The sequence below is a fragment of the Schistocerca nitens genome, chromosome 3, assembly GCF_023898315.1.
Source record: "Schistocerca nitens isolate TAMUIC-IGC-003100 chromosome 3, iqSchNite1.1, whole genome shotgun sequence".
Classification (NCBI taxonomy): domain Eukaryota; kingdom Metazoa; phylum Arthropoda; class Insecta; order Orthoptera; family Acrididae; genus Schistocerca; species Schistocerca nitens.
This window is the reverse complement of record NC_064616.1, coordinates 498,115,382-498,140,430: the sequence shown is the minus strand read 5'-3', so window position 1 is coordinate 498,140,430 and position 25,049 is coordinate 498,115,382. Positions and strand designations below refer to the sequence as shown.

At 39.2% G+C, this 25,049-nt stretch overlaps 1 protein-coding gene and 1 long non-coding RNA gene across 2 annotated transcripts; one reads left to right on the top strand and one right to left on the bottom strand.

Annotated features, from left to right (window-relative positions):
• The first annotated feature begins 417 nt into the window (after positions 1-417).
• Positions 418-16,973, top strand: LOC126249296 (polyadenylate-binding protein 1A-like). Its single transcript, XM_049950949.1, has 2 exons — positions 418-1,197; positions 16,923-16,973. Exons 1-2 carry the CDS (start codon positions 418-420, stop codon positions 16,971-16,973), a joined length of 831 nt encoding a protein of 276 aa, XP_049806906.1.
• A 6,995-nt stretch (positions 16,974-23,968) lies between these two features.
• LOC126248246 (uncharacterized) lies at positions 23,969-24,638 on the bottom strand. The gene is made up of 3 exons (XR_007545437.1): positions 24,514-24,638; positions 24,245-24,355; positions 23,969-24,065 (listed from the first exon to the last, which is right to left on the bottom strand). It is a non-coding gene; the product is annotated as an uncharacterized LOC126248246 (long non-coding RNA).
• Positions 24,639-25,049: the final 411 nt, after the last annotated feature.

Below are 25,049 nucleotides of genomic sequence, written 5' to 3'. Positions count from 1 at the left end.
CACCCCACTGGCTAAACGGTTACCTCTGTGCAGTGCAGTTTACTGCTGCACTCGGCTATCCTGACTTCGCTATCCACTTGTGTGTCTGTTGCTATGACCCACATGTCGTCCCACTGGTGGATATCGGCTCACGTCTTTAACACAGCACTCCACAGCGGCTTTCACGTAACTTCTCATTACTTTTGCTAAGGAAATATAATTTTTATTTAAAGACTAGGCAGTGGCCCTACAAAGTCGTAGGTTATGGAGTCGAAGCTATATGCATACAATTTTTTTCACCTTAACGTTGTTAACACATTCTGGGACATTATCATGAAAGTGATACAAGCATGTTCTGCAATATTTGACGACACAATAGATGACGAACGACTGCGTAAAGAGTTCGCACCTTTTGGAACTATTACTAGTGCTAAGGTCATGCTGGAAGATGGACGTAGTAAAGGATTTGGATTTGTTTGCTTTTCTTCACCTGAGGAAGCAACTAAGGCTGTAACAGAGATGAATGGTAGGATTGTTGGTACTAAACCTCTGTATGTTGCCCTAGCGCAAAGAAAGGAAGACCGCAAAGCTCATTTGGCGTCTCAATATATGCAGAGAATGGCCAACATGAGAATGCAGCAAATGGGACAGCAGATCTTCCAGCCAAATGCAGGCGGTGGATACTTCGTTCCAACACTTGCCGCCCAGCCGCAACGTTATTACACTCCAGCACAGATGACACCAATAAGAGCAAAACCACGCTGGACTGCACAACCCCAAGTGCGTCCTAATGCTCAGGGCACTGCTTCGACATTTGGAAATTTGCCTTTCCGTGCTGCTCCAAGACCTGCAGCGCAGCCAACTTCAATTCGAAACCAACTGTCTGCAAGGTCAATTACAGGTCAACAGTCCGTTGGAGCGGGTAGCATCCAGGGCCGTCCAATGGGTGCTCCAACTGTGTCAGTTTCTGCTCAGGGAGGTCCTGCTACATACAAGTACACAGCTAATATGCGTAACCCACCACAACCAATGCCTGTGGCACAGCAACCGCCTGTACAGCAGGCTGTGCACATTCAAGGCCAAGAACCACTGACTGCCTCAATGTTGGCTGAGGCTTCCCATCGTGACCAGAAACAGATGTTGGGAGAACGTCTGTTCCCCTTAATTCAGCATATGTATCCAGAATTAGCTGGGAAAATTACTGGAATGTTACTGGAGGTAGATAATTCAGAGCTTCTGCATATGTTGGAACACCATGAGTCTCTCAAAGCTAAGGTTGATTACAAAACGACGGACGAATTAAGTATTTGGCTGTTTAATTCTGAATACGTGGCGATTCCTGAGCGTGTAAGTATTCCGGAAACTAAGAGAACAGCATTAATCCCAGCAAGTGAAACGAGCAGCAACAGAATTCACGTCCTTTCTTCTCACAAATATGGCCCTTTATTTCTGAATATGTGGCGATTTCTGAGTGAGAGGTGAGAGTTAACGCAGGAACCTAAGAGGACATCTTAAATAACTCTGAGTGAAATGAGGAGCAATAACATTCATATTCTTCCCTGTCACCAATATTTGGACGTTTATACCTTATAGTCCCCCCCCCACCCCCACCCCCAATGAACCACGGACCTTGCCGTTGGTGAGGAGAGGAGGCTTTCGTGCCTCAGCGATACAGATGGCCGTACCGTAGGTGCAACCACAACGGAAGGGTATCTGTTGAGAGGCCGCACAAACGCGTGGTTCCTGAAGAGGGGCAGCAGCCTTTTCAGTAGTTGCAGGGGCAACAGTCTGGATGATTGACTGATCTGGCCTTGTAACATTAACCAAAAAGGCCTTGCTGTGCTGGTACTGCGAACGGCTGAAAGCAAGGGGAAGCTACGGCCATAATTTTTCCCGAGGGCATGCATCTTTACTGTATGGTTAAATGATGATGGCGTCCTCTTGGGTAAAATATTCCGGAGGTGAAATAGTCCCCCATTCGGATCTCCGGACGGGGACTACTCAGGAGGACGTCGTTATCATAAGAAAGAAAACTGGCGTTCTACTGATCGGAGCGTGGAATGTCAGATCCCTTAATCTGGCAGGTAGGTTAGAAAATTTAAAAAGGGAAATGGATAGGTTAAAGTTAGATATAGTGGGAATTAGTTAAGTTCGGTGGCAGGAGGAACAAGACTCTTGGTCAGGTGAATACAGGTTTATAAATACAAAATCAAATAGGGGTAATGCAGGAGTAGGTTTAATAATGAATTAAGAAATAGGCTACTATGAACAGCATAGTGAACGCATTATTGTGGCCAAGATAGACACGATGCCCACGCCTCCTACAGTAGTACAAGTTTATATGCCAACTAGCTCTGCAGATGATGAAGAAATTGATGAAATGTATGATGAGATAAAAGAAACTATTCAGATAGTGAAGGGAGACGAAAATTTAATAGTCATGGGTGACTGTAATTCGAGAGTAGAAAAAGGGAGAGAAGGAAACATAGTAGGTGAATATGGTTTGGGGGTAAGAAATGAAAGAGGAAGCCGTCTGGTAAAATTTTGCACAGAGCATAACTTAATCATAGCTGACACTTGGTTCAAGAATCATAAAAGAAGGTTGTATACATGGAAGAATCCTGGAGATACTAGAAGGTATCAGATAGATTATATAATGGTAAGACAGAGATTTAGGAACCAGGTTTTAAATTGTAAGGCGTTTCCAGGGGTAGATGTGGACTCTGACCACTATCTATTGGTTATTAGCTGTAGATTAAAACTGAAGAAACTGCAAAAAGGTGGGAATTTAAGGATATGGGACCTGGATAAACTGACTAAACCAGAGGTTGTACAGAGTTTCAGGGAGAGCATAAGGGAACAATTGACATGAATGGGGGAAAGAAGTACAGTAGAAGAAGGATGGGTAGCTCTGAGGGATGAAGTAGTGAAGGCAAGCAGAGGATCAAGTAGGTAAAAAGACGAGGGCTAGTAGAAATCCTTGGGTAACAGAAGAAATATTGAATTTAATTGATGAAAGGAGAAAATATAAAAATGCAGTAAATGAAGCAGGCAAAAAGGAATACAAACGTCTCAAAAATGATATCGACAGGAAATGCAAAATGGCTAAGCAATGATGGCTAGAGGACAAATGTAAGGATGTAGAGACATATATCACTAGGGGTAAGATAGATACTGCCTACAGGAAAATAAAAGAGACCTTTGGAGAGAAGAGAATCACTTGTATGAATATCAAGAGCTCAGATGGAAACCCAGTTCTAAACAAAGAAGGGAAAGCAGAAAGGTGGAAGGAGTATATAGAGGGTCTATACAAGGGTGATGTATTGAGGACAATATTATGGAAATGGAAGAGGATGTAGATGAATATGAAATGGGAGATACGATATTGCGTGAAGAGTTTGACAGAGCACTGAAAGACCTGAGTCGAAACAAGGCCCCGGGAGTAGACAAAATTCCATTAGAACTACTGACGGCCTTGGGAGAGCCAGTCCTGACAGAACTCTACCATCTAGTGAGCAAGATGTATGAAACAGGCGAAATACCCTCAGACTTCAAGAAGAATATAATAATTCCAATCCCAAAGAAAGCAGGTGTTGACAGATGTGAAAATTACCGAACTATCAGTTTAATAAGTCACAGCTGCAAAATACTAACACAAATTCTTTACAGACGAATGGAAAAATTGGTAGAAGCCGACCTCGGGGAGATCAGTTTGGATTCCGTAGAAATACTGGAACACGTGAGGCAATACTGACCTTGCGACTTATCTTAGGAAAAAGATTAAGGAAAGGCAAACCTACGTTTCTAGCATTTGTAGACTTAGAGAAAGCTTTTGACAATGTTGACTGGAATACTATCTTTCACATTCTAAAGGTGGCAGGGGTAAAATACAGGGATCGGAAGGCTGTTTACAATTTTTACAGAAACCAGATGGCAGTTATAAGAGTCGAGGGGCATGAAAGGGAAGCAGTGGTTGGGAAGTGAGTGAGACAGGATTGTAGCCCCTCCCAGATGTTATTCAATCTGTATATTGAGCAAGCAGTAAATGAAACAAAAGAAAAGTTCGGACTAGCTATTAAAATCCATGGAGATGAAATAAAAACATTGAGGTTCGCCGGTGACATTGTAATTCTGTCAGAGACAGTAAAGGACTTGGAAGAGCAGTTGAACGGAATGGACAGTGTCTTGAAAGAAGGATATAAGATGAACATCAACAAAAGGCAAACGAGGTTAATGGAATGTAGTCGAATTAGGTCGGGTGATGCTGAGGGAATTAGATTAGGAAATGAGACACTTAAAGTAGTAAAGGAGTTTTGCTATTCGGGGAGCAAAATAACTGATGATGGTCGAAGTAGAGAAGATATAAAATGTAGACTGGCAATGGCAAGGAAAGCGTTTCTGAAGAAGAGAGATTTGTTAACATCGAGTATAGGTTTAAGTGTCAGGAAGTCGTTTCTGAAAGTATTTGTATGGAGTGTAGCCATGTATGGAAGTGAAACATGGACGATAAATAGTTTGGACAAGAAGAGAATAGAAGCTTTCGAAATTTGGTGCTACGGAAGAATGCTGAAGATTCGATGGGTATATCACATAACTAATGAGGAGGTATTGAATAGAATTGAGGAGGAGTTTGTGGCACAACTTGACAAGAAGAAGGGACCGGTTGGTAGGACATGTTCTGAGGCATCAAGAGATCACAAATTTAGCATTGGAGGGCAGCGTGGAGGGCAAAAATCGTAGAGGGAGACCAAGAGATGAATACACTAAGCAGATTCAGAAGGATGTAGGATGCAGTAAGTACTGGGAGATGAAGAAGCTTGGACAGGATAGGGTAGCATGGAGAGCTGCATCAAACCAGTCTCAGGACTGAAGACCACAACAACAACAACCTTATAATCTATTAATCGTAAGAATAATCCTGATGTGGACATTGCACTGTATATTCTCGCGCATTTTCTATTACCTCACTGTATATTATTTCGCGGGGAACTTCAGCTTTGTATAGTCCGGTACAACAATAACGTTACGGTATGTGCAGTAGCGTAGCTCGCCCGCACTACTCAGAGAAGATAACCCAACGCACAACGCTTTACGCAGATAAGTATTTGAAAATGCTGAAACACTGAAATCATTCACATCAAAATTATTAAAATAAAACATTTGGAAGCAGATTAGGCCAAACGTTACACCTGCAGATAATTAATAAAACCAACAAACAGCAGACAAAGAATAAAACTTTAAAAATGCCATTTAAATTTTAACGGGGATAAATCAATATTTCCGGTAAATCACTTATTAAGGGACCAGGCGAAAACTATATTTTAGCTTAGAAAAAGAACATAAAAAAACTTGCGTTAACACAGCATAATTTATGTGAGAGAGCAATATATGATTTTAAGAGTATATTGCGGTGATTTCGCTGTATAATTAAATACTGAAGCCTCTTAAGGTATTACTCAGGTCAGTCGTGGTGACCTCTGAGCTCCTTCCATCTATGAATCTGAATGTGAAGAGGACATGTCACCAATAGAACTGCCATCTTCAGCATTTCTGAGTAGCCGATCATCAACATAATCTATGAACCCACGAAAGTGTCACATTTTGTCTTCTTCTTCTACAGCGTGTTGTTCTGCTTCCCACCAGCGATCAACAGTGAAGTGCGATAGAGCTTCGTGCATTAAGCACGTCTGGTAGCTTAAATGTCGTATTATTTTTTTACGAAATATCCTTCAGTTTGGTTCCAAATAAGTTCTATTGGATTCAGATTGCAGTGGTACGTTGGTAACCTAATGGCAATTGTCCGCAGCTCGTGGTCGTGCGGTAGCGTTCTCGCTTCCCGCGCCCGGTTTCCCGGGTTCGATTCCCGGCGGGGTCAGGGATTTTCTCTGCCTCGTGATGACTGGGTGTTGTGTGATGTCCTTAGGTTAGTTAGGTTTAAGTAGTTCTAAGTTCTAGGGGACTGATGACCATAGATGTTAAGTCCCATAGTGCTCAGAGCCATTTGAACCATTTTTTTAATGGCAATGTGACCTGCAGACTGTCTCGTTTCATCAATAATGTGATGATCTAGAACGTAAGCTTCAACCTGTTTTAGTAATTCAAGCTTCGCAGTAGGATTAGCATGTCCTCCTTTTACACTCAGCAAATTCCTCCAAGATTTTTTGGGCCTACACTCAATGTTAACACTATGATATGAAGCATTTTCCATAATTATAACACTACTGGGCTCTAATTTGGGTAGAATATCTTTGGACCATTTTAGGAATACTTCACCATTCATGTCTTCGCGAAGATCTCCAGTCTTTTTTGATTCAATAATCAATTCAGCACTTTTCACAACAAAACAGCTGCTTCCAATATGCGCTATAATAGCCTTTTTCCTTTTCCCGTCGGATTTTTTAACCCGTGCGATAGACCTGCAACAAAAGCTTGTCTCTCATCAGTCACTGTTTTCCCAGTTCACACTTTTTGTGTCTTGCGTTAACCCCTGTTTCGTCAAGGTAAAAAATCTTCCGTTTCTCGTGTCGAAACTATTGTATCTGCCGGAGAGAACGCCTCCTCCAAAAAGCAATATCCTCTCTATCTGTAATTGCGCTATTCCTTTTCCTACTTTCGAACTGAAAACCATTGTTTTTTATCAGTTTATAAAATGTTATTCGTTTAAAAGTAGGCAAGTCATCGTCATTATTTACCGTTTGAAGTACCTTGTTTACTGCAGGAGTTGCGTTCCTGGAAAAAAAAAAGCCTGCACCTTTGACCGCACAGCATTTTTAACGAAACCATCACATAATCCTAAAACACACGATTGACTTTGTCTTGTCTTTCCTGGAGTTGACAGCTTACTTGTATTGCGTCTTTCTTTATATGCACACGTTACAGCTGTCACAGAAACACCGGTAAACTCGGATGTCATTGCTGCAAATTCCTTTATCAGTAGTGATGGATGTTTTTCCGATAAGTTCTCATAAATAATGAGAACTATCAGTGTTTCACCGCTTTTTTACTGTGTTCCTCATCTATGTTTCACAAAAGAAGATGATGCAGTTTCAGTCATTTTCGCCGTACACGTGGGAAACAAGAATGAGTTGGAAGCACCACAATGACTACCCGCGTGGGTGTTGAGAAGCCATTTTCTTCAGTACCTGTGTAGATTTAGGAATAGTTGTATTATAATGATACTATACCATGTTTCTCAATTTCTTTAAAAAAAGAAGCTGAAAACTTAGGCTTTTCGGCATTTTGTGTTCAAAGGAGAAGTTGAGAGAGTATTTACAAACCAAACTCACATGTACCAATCAGAACTAGCCACAACGTCGTTCTCAGAACTATTCAGAGGAATCGACTGTACACTGAGAGTTGAAATAAGAAATACATGACGTAAGCATTTATCATACCGATCAGCAAAACCATAGCTGTCTGTTAATGCATTAGAATGCCTTAAAGATTCAGAAGCGGTAGCATAACACAAAAGTCTAATACATAAGTAGGGTCTATTTCCAATGGTGTAACAAAATCCATGAATGTCTGCTAGGACCATTCACCAATTGCCGCGCACGTGTTTGTTTACATCAGGATCGTTCTTACGACGAACAGAGTATAGTAGTGGTAGGGAAAAAATCGCGTATCTCTTACTTATTACAGTGACCGGGAATTCATGGTTTTCACAACAATAACTTTACAGAATCTGGCTGCGATTTCAGTCATAAGTAATAATAATAAGCAGCAAGTAACAACCGAGTAGCATTTAACATTCAACCCCGTGTGCCATCTGTTGACTGACATTTACGCTTTGTTCTAAGAACATCGTATCTCATGCTCAAGAAATGAACCAAGGAGCTAATTTGCTCTGAGATTTTTTACTTGGCATCAGCATTGATGTGTTTGGCTAGAGTGCGATGTAACTCCCCACCCCACCTCTGTAATCTTGGTTTTGTAGCGTACACCACGATCTATGTTGGGTTGAAAGATGATAATTCGGTTGCGATTCGGTGAAACCAAAGATGTGAGTGCCATATGGAGGCTGTGAAAACAGAGTGACCTGCACTGTAGGCTAACGTTCACATTCACGCCATATTTAAACACACCTACCGCACTTTTCATCATACAATCGAAAATTGCAAAACAAATTCAGGAAACGTATATTAGATAATGTACAATGCTCCGATGAGTATTTTGTTGCGTATTGCACACAAATGTCGCACATAAACCACAAAAATGCAGGGGAGGGGGAGGTCACTACAAAACTTTTACCAAATGTTTCACAGTAGTGTATATGGAAGCTCGGTTCAAATGGTTCAAATGGCTCTGAGCACTATGGGACTTGACATCTGAGGTCATCAGTCCCCTAGAACTCAGAACTACCTAAACCTAGCTGTGTTTAAACTTTTTTTTACCAAATATGTCACTCATTCAGTGTCTCATTCAGTGTCTCATTCAGTGTCTTTATAAACGTTTTTTACCAAACATTTCACTCACTGAGTCTCTGTATACACACACCTCCTACCGAGAATTCCGCTAGTACATAGTAAAGTTTCATAATATTACAAGAACCTAAACCATATACTCCTTTAAATCTTATTTTAGGAATCTGAAACTACGAAAATGTAGTGTTGACTTGCTTTCAAGTCTTTATCAGTACAGTTGAGTAACTCAAAATATTTACTACAAACATCATTATTTCTATAATAAATACCACCACAGCATCAAACTAATCAATCTAACCTTATTATCTACCTAGTCCTTTCTTTACTTAAATCTACTCCACATATATTCCTCAATGAATCAATTTAAAATCTATTTTAACCAATATTTAGTTAGTGTTCTTCATTAGACTGCCCTACATCTACCTCACGGTTTATAATTACTATAGTGTCAATAATATTTGATATATTATGTTTTACAAAAGTCCTATTTTTCAAATATGTATATATATAACCATATATATTTTACAGTACTCTTTATTACTTTGAATGACTCTTTTTCTCTTTTCTTCAGCAGTTTAGAGTCCTCAGTATTCCTCACTCCATACTTCTCTCTTGATTTGGGAAATACCAAATAATATGCATTGGAGTGCAGTATATTCACCACCTAAAAGAGTTCTTTGTGTATGTGGAAAAATTTGGAAGTCTCAGCAGTAATTTCTTTAGATTTCTCATGTGATTTCACCAAAAGCAGGTCTCCTATTTGCATTCTGATCAATCTACCCTCTCAATCATGCCTATTCTTACGTTCAGTCAGTTCTTTCCTAAATGTTCTCTAACCAGCTTCTTCTTTTCATCCATGTCCATGTCCTTCCTAGTTGGAAATAGGACATTCTCCTCAGTGATATTTGGCTTTCTCATTCCCTTCATAATTTCAGTGAGAGTAAACCCAGTACTCTCATGACCTAAATTGTTTAATACATTCTCCATATAAGACACATATTTCCCCAAGTACTATGTTTATCAGCCTACCTATCTCTCACATACAAAATTTAGATGGATAACTTGCTGCATGTAAGCTGCTATGTATTTTAACTCTACTCCCTGATCTTCCATACTACTTTTCCATTTCTCAAAGATAAACTGAGATCCATTATCCATTAAAATGGCTTTAGGTTTGCCTACTTGTGTAAAATAGTCCTTGATTATCTTATCACTTACTGCTTTTCCAGTGGCCTTTCACAAAGGGTTTCCATCTGATACATTTAGAGAACACATCCACTGCTACTAAAATGTAATAGAAACCTCCTGTCGTTCTTGGTAATGGACCAAAGAAATCCAAAGCAAGTAATTCTAACACATCATTGGGTAATATAGGTTGCATGGTTGGTCACTCATCCGATCTGAGCCAAGTATAATATTCATGTTCAGATCAGGGATTACTAAGAATACACTCTCTACCATACACTTTCCTACTTTGAATGACAAATACATTTGTTTCCTAATGGGCTTACTCAGTTTTCTTGTAGCTCTAATTATCTTTAAACCTGACACCGACATATCTGCAATTTTATTATCCTGAGGCAAATGCTTCCATAAGCTCTCTACAATACCTGTTACTTCACTCCCTGTGTCCAGCAAGACACACTCCTTAATCCCATATAGCTTTACTTCAATAATTGGTTGCCCTACTTTGGTTGACATCTCTATTTCACCTTCCTCAATAAATCTTGTTCTATCACCTCATCAGTCCATTGGTCAACATACTGTGGACTACTTTATTAATCTTATGAGGCGGTTTGTTCCTTCTGTCTAATTCATATTCATTTGGAGGTATCTAGTTTTCCCTGACATCTGATTCAGTTGACTTCCGCTGAACTAAATCATAACTCTTATCGGGGGCCTGCTTTCTGTTCCCTCCTACATACTCTTTTCGTGGTGTCCACTGCTCTTCCCCTTCTTTCTGAATTTCCGTTATGGCAGATCTCTCACCCCATTTATATTTTCCTCATCACTATCACTTTCATTATGCCTATCCATTCGGATTAAATACGTGTACTTTGTCTTCTGGGATTTCTTGCTCTGTAGCTTCTACATCATCTGACTCCCGGGCTTCTTTCAAGGTTCCCTGTCCAATATCTGGTATACTTGCTATACTTCATTGCCTACAAACTTCTCTGAGTGTATCTTGCCCATCTATTTACTCTCTCTTTGCCTCATTTACATCATATTCCAATAAATCACCTCCTAGTAGTTCACCATCATCGATTACACATGTATCACATAGCTCAGGTTCATTTACAGTAGCACATATACCAGTAATCTCTTCATCCTTATTCTCCCCATCACAATCACAGTCTTCACTATGATCACTGGAACTATCACTATCCGCTGACTCCTCACTATAATTCGCAGCGGCAATATTACTCTCAATACTGTCTGCTGTATTCACATTACACCTTTCCTCTGTTTTCTCCTGCCTATTCTTCACATTCCCTGCCTCCTTCTTCCCATATTCAATTACATTTGCACCTAAATTGCATAATATATCTACCCAGTGATCATATTCCTCAGTCTCTACCTTACCAGTACTGTCACTGGTTTCAATTATAACACCTCCCCCCCCCATTTCATTAGTGCTACTGTTCACTACTTTATTTATGTATCTACAAGTACAACAATCACTTACTACCTCTCTGGAAACACAATTTGCCTTTTGGGATGTACTTTCCTTAGTTTCATATTGCTCTACTGGCAAAATATCATCTGTGTCTACCCGATAAGCCTTTCTTAGTTTATGATACCTCTGTATCTCCTGTTTTCTAAGCATCTCAGGCAAACCCTGTACCCATTTTAATTTAGATTCCCATTCTCTCTTTCCCCTGTACTTTATGTCTTTGTCACACCAGGCATAGTATTTATCATCTCTGTTTTTAAATCCACTATTAATTTTCGACTTATCAATGTGCCTCTCACCATAACATTTATTCATCTTGAACACCCATTTATTAGTCTGCCTTTGCTGTTGTGGGGCCCTATCCTCTCTATCCGCTCCAGTTTGGCCCATCACTTTATTTCACTGATCATGATCCGAGTAATAGATCCTAGGACTGTAACCACCTCTATGTCCACGACCTATTCCACCTCTCCTACCTCTGTCTGACCTCAGTGCTCCCACAGCATACTCCCTATTCTCATTTCTATTATTATTATTGTGGTTATTCTTGTTATTGTGGGATCTGTTTTGATTATTATAATAATATCTGATTTCATTAGCCCTATTCCAAACATCAAGTTCATCTAGTCTCCTCAAGAATGTTGCTCTATCACAGTAGCCCAAACTGACATAACTCTGTATGCTCCAAGGCAGCTTTCTATGTAACACATGTAATAAATGTTCCTCCATTTTCAGTCCCTTAACGTGTTCAACCTTCCTACATAGAACTTCACAATACTCTCTCATACTTTTACTTCCCTACCTTCTATATGGTGGTGTATATAAAATACCTGATAAACTTCACTTTGTTTATTACTTGACCAAAATTATTCCTGAAATTCATGAAAAACTTCCTCCAGAGTTTCACGTTCTTCCCTAGCTTTAACTGCACAGTTACTAGCATCACCAATGAGTCTATTTTCAGCTATTATTATTCTCTGTTTTTCTGGGAGTTCTTTAAGGAACAACTTTCTACATGACTTCATAAATGTCACTGGATGAATTTTACCTTTTGGGTCAAACTTTTCTATTTCAATTCTTAACTGATTGTGGCATGCCCCTTCAAATGTAATAAAGGGTGCTAACACACTTCTATTCTCTAACTTAACCTTTTCTACTAATGATTTATTTTTATTATCTGCTTCAGTATTTATTTTGGTAACAGTTTCATTTAATCTCTCTGCTACAGTTCTCCAAAGCCCTGAATTTTAATATCAGTTTGAGTTTGTATTTCCTGGACAGTAGTTTATATGTTGTCTACCCTTCCCTCAAAATTATCTATCCTTTCGTTAACTACCTTCACCTGTTTTGTTACTTCTTCATATACTTTCTGGTCTACAAACTCCGTTACCTCTTCCTCAAGTTCCTCTTTTAATGACTTGTAAATTAAACCTGTCTTTTCGTCTAACTTCCTGTTCAGTTGTGTAACCTTGTCTGTTAGTGTTTGCATGGCCTGTTTGTGTTTAGTTTCCAATTTCTCTATTGATTGACTTATATGAGTTGTCAGTGACTGTTGTAATTGATTTACCTCTCACATGGTTTGGTTTTGTTTAGTATCCATTGCCTGTATTAACACCCTTTGTTGACTAAATTTCACATGTACAGTGTACATAGTTTGACTAAATTACGCATCTATAGTTTGCATAGCTTGATTTTGCTTCTGTGTTGCCTGACTAAATTCTGTCTGAATTTATGACGACATTGACTACAACATCCTCATTGCTGGATTATCCTTATTCATTATGTTCAGACCTAGTCCCATTATCACTGTTCCTACTTCAGTAGGATATATAACTGCTTTGTCTAACCCTTTTTGATCTGAATCTATTTTTCCTGCTTTATTTTCAAAAGCAGATACATAATTGAATCCTCTGAACCTCCCTGGTCGACATCTATCAGCTCTTGCTTCACTGCTATAAATTCAGACCACTGTACTTCCAGGATTGTCACTACAATGTTGCATTCCCGTCAGTGGCATCGATTTTGTCTACATCTCCTAATAGTCTATGCTCCTCTCCTAGTGGCAGCTTATCCATCATCTTAAAAAAACTTCGTAATATTACTTCAAATTAATGTGTGAAAACTTCCTATACACTGTTCTTACCCAAAATCTCTCCAAAATTTTGAAAACAGTTCCCAATTCTGTTTCCTAACTTTCGCAAAATCTTTGCAAGACTCGCCTACACGTTCACTAAAACCGATCTCCATGTAAGAAAGACCAGTCGATGGGAAGCTGCGTGCGATGCCCCACCCAGTTCTATCCTTATATAGATCATTTTTCGACTATAAATGACTGTGGTTGGCGGTCAGACTCGTAATTATAATGAGTGACAGTTGCATGCAGTAAGACCTCAGTGTTGATTTCACTAATCACTCTAAGCACTGCAGAGCTAAGCTCTTACAAGGGAACCTCCCCATCGCACCCCCCTCAGATTTAGTTAGAAGTTGGCACAGTGGCTAGGCCTTGAAAAACTGAACACAGATCAATCGAGAAAACAGGAAGAAGTTGTGTGGAACTATGAAAAAAAAAAGCAAAATATACAAACTGAGTAGTCCATGTGCAAGATAGGCAACATCAAGGATAATCTTAGCTCAGGAGCGCCGAGATCCCGTGGTTAGCGTGAGCACCTGCGAAGCGAGAGGTCCTTGGTTCTAGTCTTCCCTCGAGTGAAAGATTTAATTTCTTTATTTTCGCATTGACATCTCTGTTCACTGTAATAAGTTTAGTGTCTGTGTTTTGCGACCGCACCGCAAAACCGTGCGATTAGTAGACGGAAGGACGTGCCTCCCCAATGGGAACCGAAAGCATTTGATCGCAAGGTCATATGGCAAAAGATTCCTCCACAGGAAAACACGTCTGATATATTCTATACGACACTGGTGACGGCATGTGCTTCACACGACAGGAATATGTTGTCGACCCACCTAACGTGTACACTTGGCGAATGGGTAAAAAGATTCTTCTACCTTGCCCGATTTAGGTTTTCTTGTGGATGTGATAATCACTCCCAAAAAAGTGATGGAAACATAAGAGTTTGTCACATAAACTGCAATAAATGAATGCAACAGTTTCACATTCGCATAGTTTTCCCTGTGCTCTGTCAAAACATATGTTTTTAACGTTTTCAAATTTTTCCGTGTGTAGACCGTCAAATCCTGCATATGTCCAAGCAAATCTGAACATTTCCTGGAATTTTGGAGAGCGAAGCTGATTATGTGTGAGTGTCTGAACTTTGAAAATTGTCTAAAAACAAAAAATTAAACTTTCACTCGAAGGTAGACTTGAACCAAGGACCTCTCGTTTCGCAGCTGCTCACGCTAACCACGGGACCACGGCGTTCCTGAGCTTGCATTACCCTTGATATTGCCTATCCTGCGCATGGACTACTCAGTTTGTATATTTTGCTTATTTTTTTCATAGTTCCACACAGCTTCTTCCTGTTTTCTCGATTGATCTGTGTTAAGTTTTTCAAGGCCTATCCACTGTGCCAACTTCTAACTAAATCTGAGTGGGGTGCGATTGGGAAGTTCCCTTGTAAGAGCTTAGCTCTGCAGTGCCTAGAGTGATTAGTGAAATCAACACTGAGGTCTTACTGCATGCAACTGTCACTCATTATAATTACGAGTCTGACCGCCAACCACAGTCATTTATAGTCGAAAAATGATCTATATAAGGATAGAACTCACGCTAACCACGGGACCACGGCGTTCCTGAGCTTGCATTACCCTTGATATTGCCTATCCTGCGCATGGACTACTCAGTTTGTATATTTTGCTTATTTTTTTCATAGTTCCACACAACTTCTTCCTGTTTTCTCGATTGATCTGTGTTCAGTTTTTCAAGGCCTATCCACTGTGCCAACTTCTAACTAAATCTGAGGGGGGTGCGATGGGGAGGTTCCCTTGTTAGCACACAATCTTTAATTTTGAATAATTGGAGCCGATATAGTAACTTGTCAAGCAAACAAGGGGGAGGAGAACACACAATATAAGTCCTAACCACTTTGAAATAGCGACACACACTGCATATGGACAATATGGACCGTACATATGTATTACTTTAGTTATCGCAGCAAAAGACACTTTCATCAGTACAGAATAAATCTATTTTAAACTTGAAACACTTTTATGTGAAGCAAGACTGAAATGTTGAGTGAGATATACTTGTGTCATTACACACTGTCTTCTAGATAAAACGAAATAGATGACATATGCACCCTCAGGGCTCTGTCATCCCACTGCTGGCTTTATACAGGTTTTTACAACTGACATGCTACTGATCGTATTTTTAAGTTATGACAAAGGATAATGAAATAACTTCTACGAAATGGACTGGAACAATTCCTACACTGTCTGACATATACTTGTGTCGTTACACATTATCTTCTAGATCAAACGAAATCGGCCTTTATAATATTGCAGCAAATGTAACACACATTGTTTTGGCACTAATTGTCAGTTTTATCTACCTCATTTACATAAATAACACAACAGAATATAATTGACGAGGTCCCAATGTCAAATGCCTATTAGGCCTATTACAAGAAAAAAGTTTTATGTTAGCAAATAGTTTCACATTTCATTCGTATGCTGCAGTATCTCATTCATGAGATCAAAAAGCAGTAGTAGTACGAAATTTTTATATAAATTTGAAATCATCATACTCTTCCATATGATTTATGAGATGTCGCCGTTTCTTCTCCTTCCTCATTCCAGCAAACAATCTTATTATCACGAATTCTTTAACTATTCCAGCCATTGTCAAAACTTATTCTGCATTTAACTTCACTAATCCCACCAGAATCAACAGTTTAGTTATCTCACATTTATTCTCCAGTTAGGCGTTATTATGTGTTCCTACAACGCGTTTTTTCGCGGTATTCAGAGAATAGAACTTCACTGCCTTCGAACCAAGGACTGTACAAATGGTCCTTAGTAGGTGGCTAAAATTTTCCTGGATACAGCGAGAAGGAAATATGTAATCTTTCTTAACTGTTATTCCTGTTAGACGTTTATTTCCACTCTGGCAACCTGAATCTATGGATTTCGCTAATAATTATAACAACGCTGATCATTTGCACACCCAGTCAACCACATAAACAAACAGAGATTGATGTTCACCCATTCTCCTTTATTTGGTTCATTTTCTATTACCCCATCCCCTTTTGTTTGTGGGAAAGCTGTTTCTTTCTTGACGGGCAGGTATTTCCCTGGCAGAGACATCATTTACACTATGCACACATTCAAAAATCAGTTTGTAATTCGTTCAGAAATCAATTTAGAAAGTGTTTAAAAATGTTCAAAAAGCAACAGAGATGTGTTCCAAAATCATATGAATAATCGATAGACCAATGTGCGCCGGATGCTAGGCATTTTGTGAAACAAGATTTTTTTGTTCAAGGACATGAATTTGGCGCCCCTGAAATTGCCACCTGGGGTAGATACCCTGGTCCCCCCCCCCCAGATCTGTGCTTGGGTTAGTGAAATTTTTTCTTCTATCCTGCATGATTATTGGTTTGGATAGCAATTATTATATATGATTTCATGTGTGAAGCTGCCAAATTTATCAGTACTCAGGCTTGCACAATTTTAGGTACATCAGTTCTCAATGATTTGAACACTTCAAAGGTTTCACATTGCGACTCAGGTAACACTTCGGATCATGCTAAGAGATTAGGCCGACTAATCTGCAAAATTGTTATTCCAATCATCTTGGAAACATTGGAGACAAAGGAACTGAACGTTCTGAAAGTGTGAAATACTTAAAAACCAAGCCGATCAATAGAAAAGTAATCCCACACTAACAGACTACTGCACAGTTCCAGTGCCCTGGTGGTGAATGTGAGTACTTCGTGTGATGGCGCTTTTTCTCAGAGTGGAAAGGCTGGTAGAATGAAGGGTGTGCAAGAAATCGCGTATCTGTTACAAATCACAGTGATTGAGAAGTCATAGATATCACAATAACAACTGTACAGAATCTGACGGTGATTTCAATCTCAACTAGGAGTCGCAAGTAGCATTTAACATTCAATGTGGTGTGCCATCTGTTAGCTGAGTTTAGTACTTCTTTTTGTGAACCTGTTGTCATTCTTTCTGTGATAAGTCGCCACTAGTAGTCGCAAGTAACAACTAAAAAGTGCAATTAACATAAGATACTGTGTACCATCTGTTGACCTACGCACATACTTCATTTTAAGAACCTTGTGTCTCGCAATATGGGTGTATTACATACTTATGGTTGAAGAAATGAACCGAGAAGGTAATTTGCTGTGAGAAAAATTTTATACTCAATTGAGAATTGGTGCAGCCAACAAATGTGAATGACGAAAAAAGCTTGTGCTAATAGGTAGACCTATACTGTAGCCTGGAATTTTCGTGACAGATTTAGACACACTTTTCATCATAAAAGTGAAAACTGCAGATAATGGATAAGGCTCTTCTCAGAATTTTGATGCGTATTATACATATTTCGTGAATAAACTACTAAAGATGCTATTTGCCATCTACTATGTTAACTTTTACCAAATGTTTAACAACTATATTTACATCACAGATATTTTTTCCGAGAGTACAATATGCAGTTACGCTTTTGTGTGCATTTTCAAGTATTGCACGAATACTATTCCCAGTATCAACTTCTAACAGTAACATAAGTACTTTCCACTATTTTGACTTGCACATCATATACCTTAAACCACACAACGTTCCAACCTAACCTAGACCCTGAGCTATGATACAGTTGAGTCTGCAATCACAACCAACATTACAAAGCAAAAGTGATGGTTGTTTCAATATCACACTCTAGCAAGTCTTTATTGTTAAATATGCAACAGAAAATTTTGGGGTATGGGATGACTTAAACAAGGTGGCAATGGAATTTTCGTTATTTTCTCACAGTTTAGTTCATACTTATTCATTATCCCTTTCAAATCATGTAATGTCTTCAATGACACACTGTACCCATCCTCATTTTGCGCACCTACATTAACAATTGAGGCTCTTTCAAGCCGTGAATTCTTCAAGAGTCTTCTTAATCTTCAAAATTATCTCTTCTAAATGAGGAGAGGTACATAGAGCAGCCAGTAATCGAAATGGGAACTTTGTCTGGAAATTCACAAGGATTATTAAACTACTACGTGGCTACTAATTACTAGCAATAAAATTCACATTATACAACTGCTAATATTTCCAGTGATGAAAGCGGTTGAGTAGGGCAGGTTTCCCACTTTGTATAAAGTATGTCATAATGTTTATTCACAAACTTAGAAACTGACCTTACTTCTACTGTCAATGATGTTTTGAACTATTGCTATATTGAGTGACTGAAAATGTGGTTCAGATATCTGCAAACATGACAATGTGGTTACAATCTGTTTTCTAAGCATGAACTCTTATGGTGCTCTGTGTTAATTAGTGTTATGATTCTGAATTTGACACTATCAATATTTTCAGATTTATTCTATTAATTCAAAATTAAGGCCAAAGGAAGGGCATAAAGTAAAACATATTACTGACTGTTTGTTCATATGAAATTTTGTCTGTGGGCAAGCTTATCTTTTTTATATCATGTGACAACTGAGGAAGAATCGTTGGAAATATTAATAATACCATTTCACGTAACTTTTTGTCAGGTGGGTTACTGAAACATTAAGCTTAGGTCCTGACAAGTAATCGCTTATGCAGGCGAGAACATATTTGTTGATTGTATTGACACAGTTCACTTATTACTTACGACTAATGACAGAGTAACATCTGCAGTGATAATTCGCAGATATCGCGTAAACCGCAGAGATCGCAGAAGTCACAGAAAGCGCAGAAGTCACTGAAATAGCGTAAATTGCAGAAGTAGCAAAAATCGCAGAAACAGCATTAGTGGAGTGCAGAGGGATACAAGTTGTGAATTCGTTAACTGCGACTCTGAACTGCGTCAAATCACTGAACCGTGGTTACCGAAAAGTAGCATTCACAGAAATCACTGATATCGGGAAATCACAGTTTAGTCCATCGACCAAATATGGTTTATGGTTTAGCCCATCCAGACGGTAGTGGGCAATGGTCTTGTGAACTGTATTCCTGTGTACGCAAAGATCGTGAAGATACTTCACATATTACAATGAATGGCATTTCCAGTTGGTATATTTCTGCCGTCAACGACACATTCATATCTCTGGGCTAAGGCTACGGTCGCAGTGGCTCCGATATCGGTAGATTCCGCCGATGACCGACATCGTCTGGAGACGGACGAACTTTTCAAATGACTATGTGCTTGGTCACACTTTAGCCGATCCAACCGCCTGAACGTACAGGCTTCCGACTACAATCGGTGAAATTCAAATCATTTTGTTTTCTTCTGTCAAATTAGCCGATGTTCTCGCACACGAAATATAGAGCGTGAGAAACTGATAAGGTTAGTCCAAGAAACATTGAGTTTGTGGCATTCTGAGGATGAAAATATCCTAATTGGGACATAGTTCGGAATCTATGGACTGAGACCGTAGATTTATTCGAAACCTCAAATAGGCAAAATCTTTATTGGAAATTTTAGGCACAAATTATAGCCTCAAAAATTAATTTGTTCAAGTGAAGAGGGTAGCATATATTATATGCTTGTAGGGATCTTTTTGGTGGTGGGTTGTCATTAGTTGTTTACAAGTTATTATTACTTCTTACTGGCGTTATGCCATTAGGGTAGTGAAACTGTTAATATCAAGTGGTTTGCAAGTGTGGTGTACGATATGTATTTCCATTTTTAAGTACCTTATGCTACATTTCATGCTTGTCTTTCACTCATGTGCTAAATGACAGTCACTGAAGGTTAATTGATGTACGCCAGCACAACTTTAAATACATACAGCGAAACACGGTATTTATAACTTACACTGCAAGGTCACCACGAATTATCTCGAGTAGGTAATAGAACGTTTCTCCAGTCATCTAATATATACGTATAACTAGTCTGGTTCAAGAAAACCAGAACTGAGAATTTGATGTTTGACATATGTAGATTACATATTTCTAATAATAGGCCTCTACCACGTTCTAAAAAGTACAGTTCCAAAGTTTTTGTGTGATATGTTAGATGTTATTTACAATGCTCTAAACACTAACTTAAAATCTAATGTTTTCACCCTTGCACCTGTTCTACGAAAATTTTTATTTTTTATAAACTGAATTTTGAAGCTGTGCACTAAAAGACACTAAATATTGATTCCTTTATTAAAAGCAACACTCAATCTGTCATAATACTGCTACCAGAAATACTGTTACTTCCTTTTTCAGATCCACTGGGTAAGTGTTTAGAGAGCTAATAGAGACATAAATTTTCACCACATAAATTAACCATTAGTTATGCTCATGACCTCATTGGCAAAAACTTTACAGGCCGAAGTCGGTCATCCTGCCACTATAGCGTAATAAACCACACTCTGAACAACGTGTTTTGGAGAGATCATTAGCGCAGTGATCCCTGATACTATATATTTTCGTAATACACGAGTATAAATAGGAAGACCATCAATTATGGACTGTTAGTTTCTAAGGTGGGGATCCCTTCTGACGCTAGTCGCCGGCAAAAGCGTTTTTAACTTTTGTTGCATGGTGTTTTTCCTTACATCTCGTATATTCGTAAAACTAGACTGGTGATTCCAATAATTGAAGATACAGTGTACAGCACAGTCTAACGTAATGTTAGCCTGTGGTGTACAGTAGTCGCCACGTTCGTTTCGAGATAGACACGGTTCATTTACATGCATCTTATAATAGTAAAAGCCGCACTGCAGCACTCGTCATCAAGCACAGCGGCTTCGTTGTATCCCGTCCTTAGACGTTAAAATATAACCTACTTCATACATAAAATAGATTCTAATCTAATCTCTTCGACCCGTCAAAAACTGACTAATAAGATCAGACGCACTGTGACCAAGCGGTCGGCCGATGTTCTCGTGTGCCCTTGGCGACGGCCTCTGACGACCGTTGTCGGAGCCATGCTGACCGAAGCCTAAGCGAACTGACGCGACACGAAATCCAGTGTGAGTGCATCTTGGATTTGATGGGAAGTAGTGGTGGGCAGGAAATCGCGTATCTGTTAGAAATCACAGTGACTGAGAAGTCGCAGATATCACAATAACAACTTTACAGGAGCTAACTGCGATTTCAGTCACAGTTAGCAGTCGCAAGTAGTATTTCACATTCAAAGACGTGAGCCATCTATTGGTCGAATTTAGCACTGCTTTCTGCGATTTCAGTGACAAGTCGCAACTAACAAGGGAACCTCCCCATCGCACCCCCTTCATATTTAGTTATAAGTTGGCACAGTGGATAGGCCTTGAAAAACTGAACACAGATCAAACGAGAAAACAGGAAGAAGTTGTGTGTAACTATGAAAAAAATAAGCAAAATATAGAAACTGAGTTGACCATGCGGAAGATAGGTAACAAAACAATATACAGCAAGTCTAGGGGCGCCGTGGTACCGTGGTTAGAGTGAGCAACTGCGGAACAAGAGGACATTGGTTCAAGTCTTCCCTTGGGTGAAAATTTTAATTTTTTATTTTCAGACAATAATCAAAGTTCAGGCACTCACACATAATCAACTTCACTCTCCAAAATTCCAGGACATGTTCAGATTTGCTCGGACATATGCAGGAGTTCAAGGTCTACGCACGGAAAAATTTGAAAACTTTAAAAACATATGTTTTGACAGAACACAGGGAAAACTGTGCGACTGTGAAACTGATGCATTCATTTGTTGCAGTTTATGTGACAAACTCTTATGTTTTCATCACTTTTTTGGGAGTGATTATCACTTCCACAAGAAAACCTAAATCGGGCAAGGTAGAAGAATCTTTTTACCCATTCGCCAAGTGTACAAGTTACGTAAGTCGACAACATATTCCTGTAATGCCGTAACCAGTGTCGTATAGAATATATCAGACGTGTTTTCGGTTGACCTATGACCTTGCGATCAAATGTTTTCGGTTCCCATTGGAGAGGCACGTCCTTTCGTCTACTAATCGCACGGTTTTGCGGTGCGGTCGCAAAACACAGACACTAAACTTATTACAGTGAACAGAGACGTCAATGAACGAAAGGACAGATTATAACTTTGCGAAAATAAACAAAGAAAATGTTTTTAGTCAAGGTAAGAATTGAACCGAGGACCTCTCATACCGCAGTTGCTCACGCTATCCACGAGACCACGGCGCTTCTGTGGGTACAGTTTCCTGTGATATTGCATATGCTCTTCATGAGCTACTCAGTTGGTATATTTTGCTTATTTTTTTATAGTTCTACACAACTCCTTCCTGTTTTCTCGATTGATCTGTGTTCATTTTTTCAAGGCCTATCCACTGTGCCAACTTATAACTAAATATGAGGGGGGTGCGATGGGGAGGTTCCCTTGTAAAAGTCGCAAGTAGCAACTAAAAAGCGCGGTTAACAGTGGCATCTTTTGGCCAAAGTTTGTACTACGCTCGTCTCTGCGATTCACAGACCAGTCCAACTGCGATTTCCGTGACAAGTCGCGACTAAGAGTCGCAAGTAGCAACTAAAAAGCGCACTTAACAGTGCCATCTGTTGGCGATAGTTCGTACTACGTCCATCTCTGCGATACGATATCGAGTCTTACTGCGATTTCCGTGACAAGTCGCAACTAAGAGTCGCAAGTAGCAACTAAAAAGCGCAGTTAGCAGTGCCATCTGTTGAGCAAAGTTCATACTACGCTATTCGCTACCGAGAAACTGCGATTTCTGTGACAAATCGCAACTAAGAGTCGCAAGTAGCAACTAAAAAGCGCAGTTAACATTCTTTTCCTAGTGCCATCTGTTGACCGACTTCGTTATGAGAGCCTTGTGCCTCACGAGATCGGTGTGCTGTGTGTGCATATGAAGGACTTATTTCATTAGTGGTACTAGTCCATTTTTGTTCATTTTGAGATACAGAGTCGTAAAGTTAAATGAGCGCTGAAAAATCTGCAATTGAGATACCAGAAATATTCAAGCATATGGCTTCTTGCTAGAGATGAACCTTTCAGAAGCATTATAGACAGAAAAGTGGAGGTAATGGACTAGTACCACTATTGAAATAAGCCCTTCATATTATATGACGACATGCACATTCAGCATCAGTTATGGTTGGTCAAACACAGCTGTGACTCTGAAAGTATTATATTAATAAGAAGCAACATTGCCTTTTTCTCCTGAAAATATCAAGTAATGTAAGAAATGTGTTTGATGCTGCTTCCAATATGACAGTTTTGCTTAATACTCCACATGCCTACAGGACTTTGCAATGTTAACACAGAGGAACTCAGACATCTGTATAAGTGTAGTGAAATGAAAACAGTATTATTGGGTCATATGAATGCCTCACTTTTGTTCCAACACAGTTCAAGACTCGGGATAAAAGCTTTACACCTGGTGTTCTACATGGCAACTTCACACACAAGAACTTTTTGCCGACACTACTACCACCTACATAAATAAGCTTTTCCTGTGTTACTTTCAAGTAATGCACTGATTTAAATGGAAGATCTGTACTTCCCACTTTCATATCAACAGCCTCAAAATGCATATTGTAGACTTTGGGTTATGTTACAGGTCAGTGTCACACCAAGATTGTGCAGAAAGGGAGGGGTGGGGGCATGTCACTCTCCAACAAGTGTTTATCATTAATAAGTGGTGGAAAATTTACGGGTATAGGACGGCTTAACATGTGGAAAATGAGATTTTCATTATTCACTCACTGTATTTAACATTTATTATTCCTTTAAAATCGCACAACAACTTCAATAAAACACAGTTTAATCACTCACTCTGAACACTTATTTGATCATTATGGCACTTTTAATCCGCAAATCCTCTAAGAGCTGTCTTGAATCTTCAAAATTCTCTCTCAAGAGCCTTGACGTAGATAGATACGTACAGCAACCAGTAATCAGAGTCGGAACTGTGTCTGCAAAATCAAAAGGGTTATTAAACATTTTTGCTGTCACCAGATTACAAGCAATGTAATTGACAGAGTAGAATTGCTAAAATTTGCTCTAACGAAAGCCACTCAATGGGGTATATTTCACATTTGCAAGAACGATCTCACTGAAGTAATTAAGTCCATCGAAACACTTAGAAACTAACCTCTCGTCTGACGAAAACGGTCTAAAGTCGCTGTGGCAATTTCTCCAGATCTGTTGACAATGATATTTTGAGTTATCACTTTACTGAGTGACTGAAATGTAGTTCGCGTACCTGTGAACATAACAATATGTTAGAATTCATTTTATAAACACGAACTATTACGCTACTGTATGGCTACTTACATATTAATTACACTATTAATATTTTCACAGTTGTTTCTTTAATACAAAATTAAAGCCAACGGAAGAATAAACGTAAAACATACTTACCAATGACAGGTTTGTTGAGATGCAATTTTCTGTGTGGACAGATGTAACTTTTTCATACGGTGGTAAGTCGCAGAAATCGCAGGAGTCACAGAAATCGCAGAAGTCGCAGAAATCGCAGAAATAGCAGTGGCGGAGGGATACACGACCTAAGTTCCTTAACTGCGACAAATCACATTTAAGAATAACAGATACTGAGAAGTAGCACTCACAGAAATCACTGATATCGGAAAATCGCAGTTTAGCCCATCACTAATGGGAAGTGACGTAATTGTCTGATGTGAATCGACCTAAATATATCAATAACTTTGATTGTTTGTACAGGTGCTCAAGTGAGTTTTTACATTATTGAACTGATTAATTTTTATAATCAAAGGATAAATGGCCCACCATTTCTTCTTGACAAAAAAGGATGTGACAACCAAAACTTTTCGGTATCCACAGATAAAACTACGTTGGCGCTTTCGGTAAGGTAAACTTCGGCCGTACAGCTATAATCTCTGCAATGTTTACCTACAGAGGTACAAGCATATACGAAA